At 42.2% G+C, this 17,214-nt stretch overlaps 1 protein-coding gene across 1 annotated transcript; it reads right to left on the reverse strand.

Annotated features, from left to right (window-relative positions):
* Window positions 1-6,255: 6,255 nt before the first annotated feature.
* Window positions 6,256-16,922, reverse strand: AKIRIN1 (akirin 1). Its single transcript, XM_025289040.2, has 5 exons — window positions 16,570-16,922; window positions 12,286-12,426; window positions 9,833-9,967; window positions 8,444-8,515; window positions 6,256-7,785 (listed from the first exon to the last, which is right to left on the reverse strand). Exons 1-5 carry the CDS (start codon window positions 16,787-16,789, stop codon window positions 7,775-7,777), a joined length of 579 nt encoding a protein of 192 aa, XP_025144825.1. The 5' UTR covers window positions 16,790-16,922; the 3' UTR covers window positions 6,256-7,774.
* Window positions 16,923-17,214: the final 292 nt, after the last annotated feature.

Here is a 17,214-nt window from a genome sequence, read left to right on the forward strand (position 1 = left end):
AGCCCCACCACCCACCCCAACCCCTTCCTGTTTCCGTTCCCCTGAAAACTAGCCTCGCTGCTGCATGAGCTGGGGCTATGGACAGTCACAGATTTAATGACCCCTGGACCTATTTCACGGGACTTCTGTCCTTGATCCTTGATCTGTAGGATTTCTTGTTTACACACCTCAGTCATAACCTGATAAAAAGCGTTTAATGCTACCTTTCTGCAGATATGCCATCTATAATTTAGCACATTGGGAACTTTAGGCCTTATCTGATACCATTGTCCAGCAGATATGAATAAACTGGGTAGCCTGAGGATCCTAGCACAAGTGGAAAAGACAAAGTTTGAAAGCTTTCCCCCCAAGCCTCAACCCCAAGCCCAGAGCTATAGGATAGATCAACAAAAGCAATAAGCAAAGCAATCCGAAAGTGAAAGTAACAGCCCCAAGGCCTGAAATAAAATGGCAGAGTGACTCTTAAAGAGCAAAAGATGTGCCACTTCGGGGGAGATACAGGTGGAGAAGGAAATGGCAACCCACTCCAGTACTGTTGCCTGGAAAATCCCATGGACAGAGGAGTGTGGTAGGCTACAGTCCATGGGGTCGCAAAGACAGGACTGAAGGACTTCACTTGCACACTATCGGGGAAAAGATGTAACAAAACCAGGAACCACTGCAGCTGGGAGGAAAGGGGGTGGGGGTGGGGGTGGGGAAGGCTCGTGGGAGGCGTAATTGGATGTTGGTCAACATTCCATCCCTAGAATTAAAGTCCCCTTGCTCTGTTACATGGAGCTTTTTCTTGACTTTAATTAGGCTTCCCAAGTGGTACGATTACATGAAAACACACTAAGGGACTTCCCCGGCAGTCCAGTGGTTATGACTTGGCCTTCCACTGCAGGGTAACCAGTTCACTCCTGGTCAGAGAATTAAGATCCCTGAGTGCTGCTAAAGTATACAGAAAACACAGTAAGGCCAATGGGGCTGTCTACTGCACCAGCCATCTCTCTCCTCATGAATTAACACACTAGAGTCTGGTTTTATAGACCACTATAGCTTTACCAGTGAGTCAGCCTTCCTGAGTACAGTCAGTTCAGTTGCTCAGTCGTGTCCAACTCTTTGCGACCCCATGAATCACAGCATGCCAGGCCTCCCTGTCCGTCACCAACTCCTGGAGTTCACTCAAACTCACCTCCATCAAGTCGGTGATGCCATCCAGCCATCTCATCCTCTGTCATCCCCTTCTCCTCCTGCCCCCAATCCCTACCAGCATCAGAGTCTTTTCCAATGAGTCAACTCTTTGCATGAGGTGACCAAAATACTGGAGTTTCAGCTTTAGCATCATTCCCTCCAAAGAAATCCCAGGGCTGATCTCCTTCAGAATGGACTGGTTGGATCTCCTTGCAGTCCAAGGGACTCTCAAGAGTCTTCTCCAACACCACAGTTCAAAAGCATCAATTCTTTGGTGCTCAGCTTTCTTCACAGTCCAACTCTCACATCCATACATAACCACTGGAAAAACCATAGCCTTGACCAGACAGACCTTTGTTGACAAAGTAATGTCTCTGCTTTTGAATATGCTATCTAGGTCGGTCATAACTTTCCTTCCAAGGAATAAGCATCTTTTCATTTCATGGCTGCAGTCACCATCTGCAGTGATTTTGGAGCCCCAAAAAATAAAGTCTGACACTGTTTCCACTGTTTCCCCATCTTAAAACACCTGGAGGGAAGCTGTCAAGAGTGGCCTTCCACAGGAAACACTCTGCTTTCTGTCCATGTGCACAGAATACTTCAAGTTTCATCACCTTCCTGCCCAGAGACTGTGAGCCTCTCTAGGGTAAGGACTGGATCTCTCTTACCTTTGCTGCAGAGAGACAACCTGCAGAAAGCTTAAAGGTACTTATCTGAGAGTTAAGGAAGAGTTTCAGGTCGTGTACTGACTACTAGCAAAGGGGAGGAGTAGCCACATAATCCATTAGTCACTCATCATTTAAGAGCCAAGAGATAATAGTTCAAGGTGCTACCAACAGCTCAGTACAGTGGAAGAGTCATGTAGACTCATAAATGCATTACACAACCACTTCCTCAGGTCTCTTTTGCCACCCAATTCAGGCATCTGGTTCTATCATTCCCATTTGATTTCCTCCAAACTTAAATCTTGGATTAAACTGTTTACTAGTTTGTACTGCTTCACAATGTCAGCACCATTAAGAGCAGGGACTTGGTCTATCTAGCTCGGTGATATATTCCTAGTGCCTAGAACACAGGAGGTGCTCAACAAGCATTCATCAAAGGGCTACAGTAAAACCGCCTTCAAGAAGGGAGCAGAAAGACAACTGCCACTTGAGGCAGCCATTTGTCAAGTCAGAAGGGATTTAATTCCAGGCAGAATAAGGGCACCATGATGGGCCGTCTGAGAGGAAAATTTAACAATCCATGCAAGAGATAACCAGAACCTTTAAGAATAACAGGTGGATTTAAGACAATCTCTGAAAAAATACAGGACAAAACCATTCAATAGCAGCAGCTATGGAACTGGGCTGGATTAAATAAGAGACACGGATAAGACAAGCCAAAAGAAAAAGGATCTTTTAAAATGGGCCTGTTGGAAAGTGCACCATGCCCTTCTTAGCCAGGCAAAGCCAGAGCCTCATTTCATCATCCTCCCCCATCAATGTTCAGGCCTTTGTTATCTCTAACTGGACAACAAAAAGAGGCCTGTGACTGGTCTGTCTCTAGTTTGGTATTTGCCCTTCTCTCTGGTACTTACTTCAGTTAGTTTCCCTCAACTCTTCAGATTCCTACAGGGGAAAGGTCAAACTCCCTGTAGTCAAAGCCCCTCATTATCTAACCCCTACTACCTACCTTTGAGTTCTCTTCCCAAGATCCATTATGCGTTTTCTACTCTGGTTGAAACAAGAATGTTGTGCCTGAACACTGGCAGTTTCCCATCACCCAGCCTTTGCTTATTTCAAGTCCTAATTACTACTTTTATCTGAACCCTATTCACCCTTTGAAACTTCATTCCAACACTACCACCCTAAACAAAGCCTTCCCTGACCACTATTGCTACTTAGAAGCACCTACCATCTCTTCTCTCAGTCCACTACCTGTACCTTCACATGACACAGCAGCTTTTACTTTCCCCGCTTCCATTTCTTTGCTAGACTGAGCTCCTTTTCAGGAATCAAGATCCATCTAAGTATTTATTTATGTGATACAAGACAGAGTAGGGCTATTTAACATAACTTGTCAGGCTTTTAAAACTCACAGGGTATTCCCTGGTGGTCCAGGGATTGAGTCTTCGTGCTTTCACTGCCACAGGCCTGGGTTCAATCCCTAGTCAGGGAACTAACATTCTACAAGCCCCTGCATGTGCCCCCCCGGCCACCAAATCATGTATCTGTCTTCCACAAAGAAAGAACTCAGAAGACACCAGTAATGCTTGCTGAATGACTAAAACACATTCAAAGCCAATATAAACATGTCTTTCCCTACTTTTGTCCTATTAGCCTGAAGGCATACTGGGTACTATGCCTCAGAAAAAGTGGATCAGGCTACTGCCACGAGCAGCTAAACAACAGTTGAAATATAAGAATCATTTTCTAAACAGCACAAACTAGTTTTGAGGAATCACTGAGCCAAGATCTAGGTAAGAGAGAACCCAGACAGCCTAGAACTCAAAGCTGCTCTGTCTCTTAAGGTATTTGCTAACATGGAAAAAGCCCCTGGGATGCCTGAATTACACTTTTAGGAACACCATTGACTGAAGGAGACAAAAATCAAAACCTAAGGCTGAGCTAAAAGTGCAAACCCGCCACCACAGACACCTCAAGCAGGGATTCCAAAGAATTACACTTTCAAGATATGGGTGAAACAAAAGGAAACCACTTCTCACATGGACCTGACACCTGGCTATGTGTTACCTGGATGATCCATTGGAACCTCCAGCCTTCAATCTCAATTAAGGTTTGGTAATATTCCTAAAAAACAGGCAACCAGATAGCCTTCCTAGGGGTGGATGTTGCATCCTTTTCCTGTTTATTCCTATGAATAATTTTTCAAATATACTGTCCAGCTCACAGATAACCTGGCAGAGAGACAGAACACCATAAGCAACAGCAGCAAAAACATGAGGTCTATGAATACAGATATTGAAATTTTAGACAAAGTATCACACCATTCCTACAATGAAGAGCTAATTATTTATTTCAAAGTGTGGTTTGGCATTGAGACCTGGAGATTTTTTCCTAGGTAAACCTGCATCTTTTTTCGCTGAAGGTGTCAGCCTTATTCAAAGTCCAGGTTAACTGCAACTATAGAAGACTACACACACCCTCAGGGTCTTTTCAAAGAAAGACTCACCAGGGCAGCACAGAAGTCATTGTTCCTTAACAGCATTCAGTTTACCTTGGTAAGCAGAGGAATTTTTCATCATACCTTGACCTGAGGTGTGACTCTCCCATCCATGATGCACCCAATTTGCGTTTTTTGTAACCTTTCTAATATGTCTATTGATGCTACAGTGCAGGAGCCCAAACACTTTTCTATAAAGGGCCAAAGAGTATTTTCACTCTGTGGACGACACCGTCTCTGGCTCTGGAGTTGCGATGTGAAAGCAGCCACAGATGCAAACAAATAGGTGTGGCAGTGTTCCAGTGTAACTTTATCTACAAAAATAGGCCACAGTTTGCCGATCTCTGCTAAGTAACAAAATACAGATTCACTGAAAGGCATCACTGAATTCAGTTTTTAGATTCATTCATCTTTTATTTTTCAGTCAAACACTTAGAAAGTACAAATTCTAAGAGAATGTAGATTTGATGTTAACAAGGGGCTATTCATTCTTGAAGTTGAGAATCACCAATGCAGAAAGGGTTTTGGTCTTCCGATCTGATGAAGACCACTGTAAAGAGACCTGCTGTAACATTTTCAAGTGTATATTCTATGTCCCAAAGTGTGCTAAATACTTTACATGGAAAATGCAATCTCACATTTGAAAACAAACCCCAATGATGTACATACAATTAACCCTCATTTTACAGACAAGGAAACTATGGCTCAGCAAGTTCAGTAGCTTGGCAAGGCTCACATAGCAAATTAGTGGCAGAGCAGATTAAACTCTAGGGCTACAAACATCCAAAGACCATTCCTGTAACTACTACATGAACCAACCAATCCTCCCTGCTGGACAGAAAAGACTCACCATGTGGGGAAGGTTGGCCCAAGTTCTTAAGTCTCCTGATATTCTTCTTCTCCTTGGGAACTCCTAACAATTATCACTGCCTCACAAACTTTGATCTCCCCTGTACTCCTCTGACTTAGGTATGCCTGGACACTTACTCCCTTCCTTCCCCTTAAGAGGAAGACTTTACTGAAAGATAATACATGGAATTAAAAATTTTAAAACTAGTTCACTATACACAGCACTTCTGAGACCACAGGTCCTGGCCCATCCTTACAGGTCTCTGTAGGTTGACTTCTTCCCTTGGCCTTAACCTATTTCCATGAGCCAAAGACACTTCCCTACCTGGGAATTGCCCCTAAGTTCAAAGCCTTAGCAATCAAGTTCTAGAGAAATAACTCCTTTCCCTTGTCTAAGGATCACCTTACATGTCCCCATTTTCTGATCTAGGATTCGTCTTTTCTCTGCATAAAACATTAAACAAACATGTCTAGTCCCTTTTGAGAAGATCCCAAAACCCAGTCATGGTGGTGTGGTCTTATATCCCATGGCCCCAAAGGGTAACCATATGATGATACGAGAGCCTAACAATACTGGGTGCAGCGAGAGGGTATCTATCTTCTTCCTTAGAGAGACCTACTCTATCTCCCATCCAGAAGCCACTTAGTAGGAACGGGACTGACACCAGCGACAGTGAGCTGGCACCTCACACTGACTCTGTATCAAAAAGGCTTCAGCGAAGCAGCATGGCCCGGCCCTGGTCCATCCTTCGGGACGTCGGATGCCCCCACAGTTGCCCTTCCCTTGTTTTGCTGTGACTATCCCACTGTAAGGCCACTCTCATTACAGCCACTGCTATTCTTCTCTTCCAGGAAGAAGTGACTACCCTGGACAAAGAAGAGATGAAACACATTGCCCTTCAAATATGAAGTCAAAATAATTCTTTAATAATTAAAAGATCACTTCTGGGCTTTAAAAAGTCTTTAAATCTTAAATGTAATGTTGAAATGGAGAAATAGTTATAGCAGCCTCACATAAATTATTTGAATTAATAAACATATCACAGTATTAAGAAGGCAAGGTAAACAAATAGCTTAAGTATTTTATTTGTTTGCAACTAAGCTTATTAACACTATATAATGAAAATGTACAAAGAATAATGTTGTTGTTTTGGTTAGATTTAAGTCAAAGACATTCATTAATAAGGAATCTTCGAATGTGAATATTCCAGAAATTTTTCTAAGCCATATATATGATCAGGACAACTGTCTCTGAATATTACCTTACTTTGGAAGGTACTGGCATGTTTGATTTAAACTTAAGTTTTGTTTTGTTTTTCCCCAAAATAAGCCTTAATTAAAAAAACTAGTCTATATTCAAACTAAAACAATTTTAATAGAACTTTCCTTTCCAGAAACAATAATAAAGGAAACAAGGCATTTTGTAAAATGTGGTCCTGAACAAGTCACAGTAAAAAATAAATGTATACTTAACTTCCACCTCCTCAAAACAGAGGCTACTTTCTGTTCCTCAGCCTTGGAAATAAGGTGAAGAACAGTCTGTAAGCAACTTTGGGCAGGGGTTGCCAAAACAAAGCTTAAGCAGTTGAACATGGACATCTCTTAAAAAGAATTTGGGGGAACCCGACCAAAGGATCCAAATTCTATTTTTAATAACTGATACAAAGGTGAAGTGGCTCCTCCCAAGCAGCAGTGCCTCTGGGGCCTGTCCCAGCCCGCGCCCACCTTTGTTATGCTCCCCATCAAACCCTGATGCTCTTGTTCCAAAGGAGACTTTTTCCTTCTGAGAGGTTCAGTGTCCAGGGAGCTCCCGTGTGAATGAGGTGAGCACAGACTCCACATGGGTTTTTAAGGCTTGGAGTCAAAGTAATGTTCTAACACGGCGAGGCAGAATCAGATGTCAAGTGGCCTGTCTCCAGTTTGTTCTATTCCTCACCACACATTTGTAGACCTAGGACCACAGACCTTTGCTATGTCATCATAATCACGTCTAATGTCCATCCTAACTTATGATTCATATTCTGTGCCTGGAAACAGTCCCTGTATTTAACAATAATACCTACACATAAAACAATCCACTGTTACAACTTATATGGTCACAAAACATTAATGATCTTCTGTAGACCAAGCAAATGTTTTTAACCATAATTGTCGTGCATCAAATTCACAGCCAGAATCCCCAAGATCAAAAAAATTTGCACAATACAAATAATAACTTAAAATACACATACACACATATACACACACTCTCACACACACTTCTTACAGAACTGTGCTTGGGGAAACTCCATTTGTTGAGTGCCACTGAGGGCATATTTTTGCTAAACTGCTGCTCCAGGTGTTTTTGTTTGAAAAATCTATCACAGTAGGGCACAGCTGTTTATTCGATGAGCAGAAAAGAAAGATATGCTTGTGGCAACCAGAAAGTTTTAAGGTCTTTCAAGTTGTATAAAATGGACCTGCAGAAACATTTAAGTGTTCTCAGGATGAAAAGTTGGAGCTGAAATGTGATATCAAACCAGTTGCAAAAAGTGTACAGCAGCCATCTCTTGAGGTCAAACCTGGTACCCAGATATGCAAGAAAGCTTCAGGACACATCTATAAATTAGGAACAAAAAATAAAAGAGTTAAGAATACTAAAAATATAGGGTCATGCATTTTTAATATTAACTAACGGTGAATATGATAAACAGTATGGAGGATATGAATCACCATTCAAGAGGTCCTAAATTCACAAGAATTTAAGAGAAGATAATTCTTAAGAACTTACATATATAGCTGTTTATAATTTACGTTTTGAGCAACCAGTAGTGACAAAATCTTTACAATTAAGAAATTCTGACCACACACTTGATAAGCTATCTTAAGGACTCAATTTTCATAAATTAACAGCTGAAAGTATCTTTCTGAGGGAAAAGTCAGATAATAAATTGGCACTGAAGTCAGACTACCTGGGTTTTAATCCTGGCTGAACCACTAGCAATATGAGCCTGGACAAATTATTTAACTTCTTTAAATACTCTTACCTTTAAAATGGGACAAGTAGCAGTTTCTCCCTCACAGGGGAATTATGGATTAAACAAACTTTAGGAGGATTTAAATGGTTCAGCACAGTGCTGGACATACAAGTATTCTTTAAATGTTATCTATTATTTTACTTCATAGGGGCTTTTGGCTCCCAAGAGACAAGGTACCCAGTGTCAAAATCTTGCTCTTGGAAGTTGAAAAAGTCAACGAAAGACTTGGCAATACTTACAGCTTGTTGGCCTTGTCCCATATCGTCGCATAATCTGATCATGTGTGAATTTCACAAAAGATTCATATTGTTCTGTGAGGGGAAAGACAGTATATACTATCCCCAGAAACTCTCCCACAGTTTTTCAAGAATCAAGGGTCAGAATCACATATAGCTTCCCATTTAACATTACCCACTCTTAGGCCCTCCTTAAAATGGTCACTCTGAGATCTATTCCTTTTTCTTAGATCCCAGAGCCAAATCCCTAGTTCCTAGGTGTGGTCACTGATCATCTCTAACATTTTCCTAATAATCTCACCCCTGCCATAATTTCATCTCCTGCTAATGGCTCCCCAAGACAGGCAGCTATGCATACTACTACAAGTCAGCAAATCTTAGTGTATCTCCTATAGGACATGAAGCTTGAAGCTCTTTTCTGCACTTTATCTTTGCTATAAATTTCAACATACACATTGACTGATAGAGGTGGCATGGCTAGAAAGCTAAGAGAAAATGCCACAGTACCTAACTACAGACAGTTCCATAGAAGTTACCTTCTGAAGGGGAAACTCAGAGAAAGACAGAAGGCAGTCTGACATCCATGAACAAAGGAGTCCAAACAATTTTGGAGTGGGGGCGGAAGAGGGGAATGACATACTACAGCTTCTTCTTATAATACACACCATTAGTGTATTAAAGGATCAAAGAGGTTCTGCTATAAAGAAATTCATTTAACACTCTGTTAAGTCAACAGTTCTCAATTTAAAGCCGACCTACTGACATTCTGTAATGTAGGCCACCAGGTGAGAAAACAATACTGTTACGGGAAGAAGTTGTTGCCTAAAAACCTCTCTGATCACATCATCCTCTCTCACTAAACAGGTACTACTTTCTATTCTTGATTTAGATACCTTCCTTTTACAAAAGGCTTTACTTGTTGCCATCACTAATCACTCTGTTCTAGCCTGAGCAGTGCTTTCCAGACATTAAAGTACCTCTAAATCACAAGATGCCCGACTTCCACATCCACAAAGAGACTCCCACCAGAACTCTGAATCTGTCGACTATACTCTTTCCAACCACCTGATGGGAAGTTAGCATGATCCCCACCCACCTGTCTACTCACCAGCTATTCCAAATAACCTTCTCAATGCCTTTATTCATATGGAAAATTCTTGAAAGAAAAGCTTGGCTTGTTTCGAAAATGCAAATGAAAGTCCTTCCATACAATGTATAAATAAAATGCTTAGAATCCAAAAGAGAGTAATTAAGGAGAGTAACTTAATACTTAAAATTCATTGAACTCTCTGGTATTAAGTTTTATGCTTTTTCTAAGTTACCATTTACTTAACCGGGATTAATCCTTACTGAATCCTAATAACAACGGTCATAGCCACTGCGTCAGCCTACCTGCTAGTTTAGTATTGAGGATTTGCTCATATTCCTCCCGAATTTTATCTTCATAGTCTTTTAAGAGACGCTCACATATTATTCCAACTTGTCGGAGCGTAAAGGTGGGCTGGTCCTTTTTCATCCAGGAGGAACCTGGCCAAAAGACAAATCTAGTTTACATAACACATTCCAGCTGTAGGGTTCTGAATTGGTAACTAAACAAAGGGTCCTAGAATATAAAAACTGTTTTAAAAAGTAGTAATTTCCACTACTTTACAACACATGAAATAGTATCACAAAATTCTGTTTCTGACATTCGTTCTACAAGGCAAATCTAGTAGGAAGAAAGTGTGTTCAAGTGTGCTAGCTTATCTGCACACAGAAAAATGGTTCTGATGCCATTAATAATCTGAGCCCATACAGAATGCTCACCTGGTAAAGAACAAAAAGGTTAAAGCTGATAGAAAGACTGGATTAAAGAAAACAGATTCACAGTGTAAGAGCTGGGCTTCCCTGGTAGCTCAGCTGGTAAAGAATCCGCCCACAATGCAGGAGACACCGGTTTGATTCCTGGGTTGGGAAGATCCCCTGGAGAAGGGATAGGCTACCCACTCCAGTATTCTTGGGCTTCCCTGGTGGCTCAGCTGGTAAAGAATCCGCCTGTAACGTGGGAAACCTGGGTTCGATCCCTGGGTTAGGAAGATTCCCCAAGGAAGGCATGGCAACCCACTCCAGTATTCCTGTCCGGAGAACCCCCACAGTCCAAGGGGTTGCAATGAGTTGTACATGCCTGAGCAACTAAGCACAGCACAGCACACATAAGAGCTACCCTGATCCTTGGAGATCATCTACACCTATGTTTAATCATGGTGGTACATCATAATTATCTGTAGAATAAACAACAACAAAAAAGATACATATTGATTTAATTCTGGGGTAAAAGGGCTTGGGGACTGTTTAAGTTACACAGGTGATTCTGATAAGAAATAGCTGACCTGCCCGATATAAAAAACTGTTAAGTCACTGACGTATGAAGGAAAGAGACAATTAGGCACTAAAAATCTCATCTTTGATCCCTTTTAAAACTAGGTTGAGGAAAATGAAATGTTCATAAGATTGCAGCTGGAAAGCAAAATTTCCACTGGGATGCCAGATGGAAATTGGCTTCCTGACCATGATAAAAGCAGCAGCTCTGTCCCACTTCTGAATTTTCCTCAAAGCTCAGCCTGAAATCTGTTTCTTGAGCCCTCTTGGTCTATAAACCAGTTAAATTATTTATAATTGTTTCTCTACTCATAATATTCTATTACATCAAAATTATATTACTAAAATCCCAAGAGAATATTAAGGAGACTTGCTAGTTACAATCACTGAAAGATCTATCACTCATGTATGTTCAATTAATTGGAAAGGGTGTTGTCTGAGAGCCAAGACCTCTGGGTTAGAAGACAATTGAAATAAGAATTATTTCATGTGAAATTCACATAAAATGAACCATTTTAAAACTGAACAATTCAGTGGCATTTAGTATAGTCATACGGAGAAGGCAATGGCACCCCACTCCAGTACTCTTGCCTGGAAAATCCCATGGACGGAGGAGCCTGGAAGGCTGCAGTCCATGGGGTCGCACAGAGTCGGACACGACTGAAGCGACTTAGCAGTAGCAGCAGCAGTATAGTCATAATGTACAACCACCACCTCTATCTAATTTCAAAATATTTCCATCACTCCAAGTAACACCACTTACCCATTAAGCAATTTGTCCCCACTCCCCCTACCTCCTGGCTAACATTAATATGTGTTCTATAAGGAGACTAATTTTAATCAAGGCAATTTAAAACTCGACGAACTGTTAAAAGGAGAATATTCTGTGAGGAAATAAATTCCTCTACTGTTAAAGTAGGCAGAGTTCACTACCAGAGGTGATGTTTGAGCCCCGGCCTGTTGACTACTTGCAGGGACTCATGGCTGAACTATGTGACCATGAAGGTTCCCTCCAACCCTGAGATGCTATTTTTGAGCACATCCTCTCTGACCACCTGTCGATGTTATAGAGCAATGCTGTCACACAGCGGTCTCCAGTAACGGAAATCTTCTATAGTGGTGTCTAATGCAACAGTCACAGGTGGCTGTTAAGTATTTGAAATATGGCTACAGCAGCTGAGAAACTAAAATTTTATTAAATGTTAAGTAATTTAAAATTAAACAGCTACATGTGGCTACTGGCTATGGTACTAGATGCTGCAGTTACAAAGGGTACTCTTGAACTGGGTGGAAGGAAGGTCAATCCAATCAAAGTAAGGTCTTTTGTAATTTCATGACTAGGGTTTTAAAAGTATTTGTAAGTAGTAATATAATGTATACACTTTACCAATTTTATTACTTAGATGAAATCAATTCTGGCTTAGGAAACCATTTTAATTACCAATTACAAAGTCTTAAATGGATTATGCACACTAAAACATGCTTACCTGGAGAACTAGGTGCTGTGAGTGTTGAGGAGTGAGGCTGACTTTCCGAAGTACAAGCTTCACTCTGATTAAGAACAACTTCTAAATGTCTCCACCTCTGATAACGACTATATTCTTGTTTTATGTTCTGAAAAATTTGCTCTAATAAAAAAGAAACACACTTGAGCATGCACTTTATTGTTACTTCTTCACGCTTCCTGTCCCTTTTTCCATGTTATACATATTAACAAGAAAAATGTTTATACCAGATACAGCATTCCTCTTATAACCCCGTAAGTGCTTCCTCTTATTGCCACTGTTTCAATAATTACATAGCGTAGCAGCTATTTTGGCATAAACCACCCAGATATTAATAGTTCACTTTGCTTCTTTTCTTGTGACAATGATGGCCAGATCTGCCGTTTGCTGTAGGATTAACTAGGACGACTTACAGCAACAAATAAACAAACAAAGCCATGCTTCACCTAATAAAGAGCTATTTTTGATCTCTGTTGAGTTGCACAATTTCACAAACCAGGGAATTAAGAGTCTCTTACTACCCAAGGGCTTCTAACAATGAAACTCTTATACTGTTTGGAATTTAAGATCTCTGGGGAAGGGGACAGTAGAAATCATTAGGTTCACAGCTTGGACATTGACCAAGAGAAGATCTGACATTATTGCTTGGAATGGGTGGTCAGAGCTTAGCAATAAATTTTCTGATCCTATAAGAGGCAGTATTTGGTAGGATTCAGACTACTATTCTGTGTCAAGGTAATAAATCAATTTGCTAATGCTATTAAAGGGAGTCCAAAACACACAAATCACTAACCACCCTGAAGGCCTCTCCCAGAGACAATACAGAATCTGAAAGGATGTGGTTTTCAAGTTTTCTGGTGTGTGTGTGTGTTTTTTTTTTTTGGGGGGGGGGGGCAGGGAGTAAAACATATATTCACTTCCCACATAACAGAGCTTCCTCATAAAAAATGAAAACCAGGAAGTTGTATCACTCCCCTACTTACATTATTCTTATACTTGCTATAACCATATATTTTTTAAAACTGGGGTCATTGCCAATAATGCCATTGCTTCCTTCCTACCTATGTGACTATGACCCTGGGAAATCATTCAGGATTAGTCGCCTAGTACTTCAAAACGAATGTTAAATGTCTACCCAAAAAGTTGTGAGCATCTACACCAAAGACATTAATAATGCCGTAAGAAATGATGATACAGTCTGACATGAGCTCAATGTAGTGCCACACACAGCTCAACTCCAGAATTCTCAGCCTGAACACGGAACAATGTAGGATTAGCAACCCTTTCCTTTCACAGTGCTATTAAGTTCATGTTTTAGATCCCTGAATTTATGAAGTCTCTGCTTCATCTTCAAAATGTATTATTCTCCAAGCACATACTTGCCAGAATCAATACAAGGATGTAAGGAACTGCAAAGACTTGAAACAAGAAAGGACAAGTATGAGGACAACGCTCATGAGAACAGAAGGTCTTTGATAAACTAACCGCCTCCTGTACAACAAAGTGAACAAACGGAAAGACACAACATTAAGGCTGGCAGAAGGACTAGCAAGTCCAAGAGTCCAAACACGGTGTGCACAGGATAAAAAGAAGTAGCTGTGATTTTCTTCCCAAGAAGGCCACATAAAACAGTAAAAGACATTAAAAAAAAAAAACAGTGGATAATAATTTAAATTCTTGCCTCCCAGTATTATTTGAGACTGCGCTTCCAGGTTATACCAAACTAAACCCATCTTCAAAATTCTACAATAGCTTCTGGTTGCTACAGACCAAATTCAAACTCTTGAATATGGTATCCCTTGCCTTCCAAGACTTGGCCCCAAATTACTTTTCCAGTTCCATCTCCCACTACAACACTGTTGCCTTAAACTATCCTTTCTTTAACCTGTGGGTTTTCTGGCCTTTGCTCTAGCACTTTTCCTTTGCTTGATCTAAAGATGTCTCTCCCACTAACATTACTCAAGACCCAGCTAAAATGTTATTTCTTTCTGGAAGTTATTCTCCAACCCTAAAGTCATGATCAATTATTAACTGTTTTACATCTAAACTCAATCCATGTTTACAAACATCTCCTGGAGGTCAGCAAGCCCCTTCCATGGCTGGTATCCACCTAGTTTCTTTAAACAATACAAAAGGCTTAATTTTATAGGCTCCTTCCATAAAAAGTGCTATAATACATACGGCCCCTCTTTTTAAGTTCAGTAAGAACAGTTTCTTGACTATTTCTTAGAGAACTTTTGAGTTAAATAGGATATTTTAAAATGAAGTCACTGATTTTAAAATTCACTCTTCTATTAGTTGGCTTTATTCCTCTTGTATAGCAACTAATATTTTCTCCCCATTCTTCCATTTTAATCTATAAGGCATCTTCCACTTAAGCCAAAGCAACAAATCATATTGGTTCTTTCATGCCAGAATCATATTCTAATAAGCATTAAGAAACATAACTGATCAATCTTCACAAATGAATATTTTAAATAAAATACTTTCACATAAAATGACCAAGAAATCCATGCAAAAATTTTATGATTGAAAAAACCCCCAACGACCCCAGTATAGACTGCCATATTTAGGCTTCCAAATACATTCAGCAATTACTTACTAAGTATTTGCTATATTGTAAACTACACAGAATTAATCTAGATGGTAGTACTGGAAGAAATAAAAAATTTGCATAAAATCCATCAAGATAGGTGAGGCAAGAATTAATTCTATTTTGCAGAAGAGCAATCCAGAAAGATTATGTGACTAACCTTGGGTATCTTTAGCAGTGTAAGAAAAATCTCTCTCTTCAAGAGGGTATCTATGTCCCCTGCTTTTGCAAACATTATTTCATTCAGTACACAAGGCTTTGCAACATTAAGTGATCAGACAACTAAAATAGAATAGAGTTCCTTATGGGGCAGGTTAGTCAGGTAAGGATGGAAGACTTGAAGAAATAATTGTATTTATTAGCAAACAGGTGAGAACATCATGATGGAAGTCAAGGATAAGGTACAGCCAAGTGGGGCTGAGGTGAAAAAAGCAAAGGCATAGTTTGGGGAAAAAATGTATAAAAGACTGACTAGGCAAGAAATGGCTATAGCAGATAAATCTTTTGAATACCAAGGTAAGAGGAGAGGTGAGGTGAACACGAGTAAGGACACAGTGCCTAGGAGAGCCTGGCTGGCTACCGCTGGGATCTTGGTGTGAGAGGATGAGGGCCTCAAATATGCATTGTGGATATGCACTATGCAGAGTGGGGAGGAAATAATGGCTAAAGACACCGGTAACTGAAAGGGGTAAGCAAAGAGATTTTAAGGCAACCTCAAGGTTTTGCTAACGCTTGAGGAATAGAAAAACACACAAAGAAATGAGTTGCCGAAGTCCAGTTGTGAGCCACCCCCCCTCCATTTCCGGGAGTCCTTTAAAACTGCTAAATATTCATTCTGATGCACCTTTCCCTCTATTCTTGCGCTGTGGTTAGGAGCCGAGTTTTTTTCTTTCGTTTTTAACTTTATTGTCACACCAGTTCTCGTCTTTCCCTGGCCTGTGTGGAATGCCTTATTGAAGGAGAATCTCTGTTACGGATAATTGAATTTCTGCTTCCGGAGCTTCTGTATGTTGAAGGATTCTCAAATTCTAGCTAACGATCTACCGATTTCAAGCCATATATGGTGCAAGACAATAGCCATACAATAAAAGAACATGGCCAGTCTCTTAGAAACAGGTTGAAATCGGATTCCACGACTTCCGAGGGCGGCCAGAGATCCCCAAAGACTTCTGGAAATCAGGTCTCCCTACAAGTCCCAGCACAGTGCTGCACAGCACGTTCTCAGGCCCCTTCCCAGTAACCCGCCTCCAACCCCCGCACCCTCAAGGCCAGGTTCGTGAGTAGAATCCAATTTTCCATGGCCCACTGGATCTGCAGGGCGGCTCAGTACAGGGGAGGGCAGCGGAGAAAGGAGAGGCTCTGAGGTCTGGGAGGGCCCCGAGCGGCCGGGGCTATTTCCATCTTGCTCCCGCTGCCCACCCCTCTAGGCTCCCCAGCTTCAGGAAAACCGAAAACCGATTCTGTGGCCCTACTACCCCTCCCGGATGTCTTCCATCCCCGGAAGCGACAAGGCCCAGCGGCACCCCTGTTCCCTTTTCTCAGGGCAAAGAAGGGGGTCTGCAAGTGAACTAGCTTAGCGTTCATGATCTTCTCCCACCCCCACTCCACCCCCCACCTCCCCACCCCCAAAATGCCTGGGCCTGGCTTCTTGCCAAGCCCGCAGCGTTGGTTACCCGGAGTTGGAAGGCGCCGCTCGCTGCCGGGCGGGGCGGGCTGCTGCAGAGTCGGCGGTGGGGTCTGCATCTGAAGCAGCGGCGGCGGTTCGGCGTCCGGGGGCCTGAGGCCCGGAGTGGGGCCGGACAGAGGGGCGCAGCGCCGTCGCTTCGGAGAGCCAGGGCTCAGCAGCGCCGCCTCGAACTCCATGGGCCGCTTCAGTGTCGCCCCGCACGCCATGCCGCTGAAAGACCAGGGACCAGGAGCCGACGCGGGTGTAACTGAGGCCCAAGCTCCCGCTCCTCAGAGGAGCTCACAAGCCAAGCCGGTGCCAATGGCGCCTCCAGCACCCGGCAGCAGCGCTGACCCCGCCTCCTGTGACGTCATGGGCCTGCGCCACCACCGAGCGGAGGGGGGGAAGCCGGAAGAGAGCCGCTCTGGGAGGCCCGTCAGCCACGTTCTGGCCCGCGGCGCCCCCTACTGAGGAAATGGAACGATCTGGGCGGAGAGTTTGGTCACCAAGCAACCTCGGGAAGGCCCCCACCTCCGCCTCTACCGCTCCCAGGGTCCCATCCTCCCCCCACCTTTCAGAGCCAAAGCGCCGGGGTGGCCCCTTAGGTTTTCGCACCTGCGCGAATGGGAATTGGGGGAAGGGAGAGCCTGGA

The sequence above is a fragment of the Bubalus bubalis genome, chromosome 6, assembly GCF_019923935.1.
Source record: "Bubalus bubalis isolate 160015118507 breed Murrah chromosome 6, NDDB_SH_1, whole genome shotgun sequence".
NCBI lineage: Eukaryota > Metazoa > Chordata > Mammalia > Artiodactyla > Bovidae > Bubalus > Bubalus bubalis.

Bases quoted from the DNA above. Each gene is read 5' to 3' on its own strand.
- AKIRIN1 (XM_025289040.2), bottom strand. From the start codon at position 16,789: ATGGCGTGCGGGGCGACACTGAAGCGGCCCATGGAGTTCGAGGCGGCG. The intron at 9,968-12,285 runs GTAAGCATGTTT...TCTTTTGGCCAG, and splicing joins CACAGCACCTAGTTCTCCAG to GTTCCTCCTGGATGAAAAAG. The intron at 8,516-9,832 runs GTAGGCTGACGC...TTCCCCTCACAG, and splicing joins CCTCAATACTAAACTAGCAG to AACAATATGAATCTTTTGTG.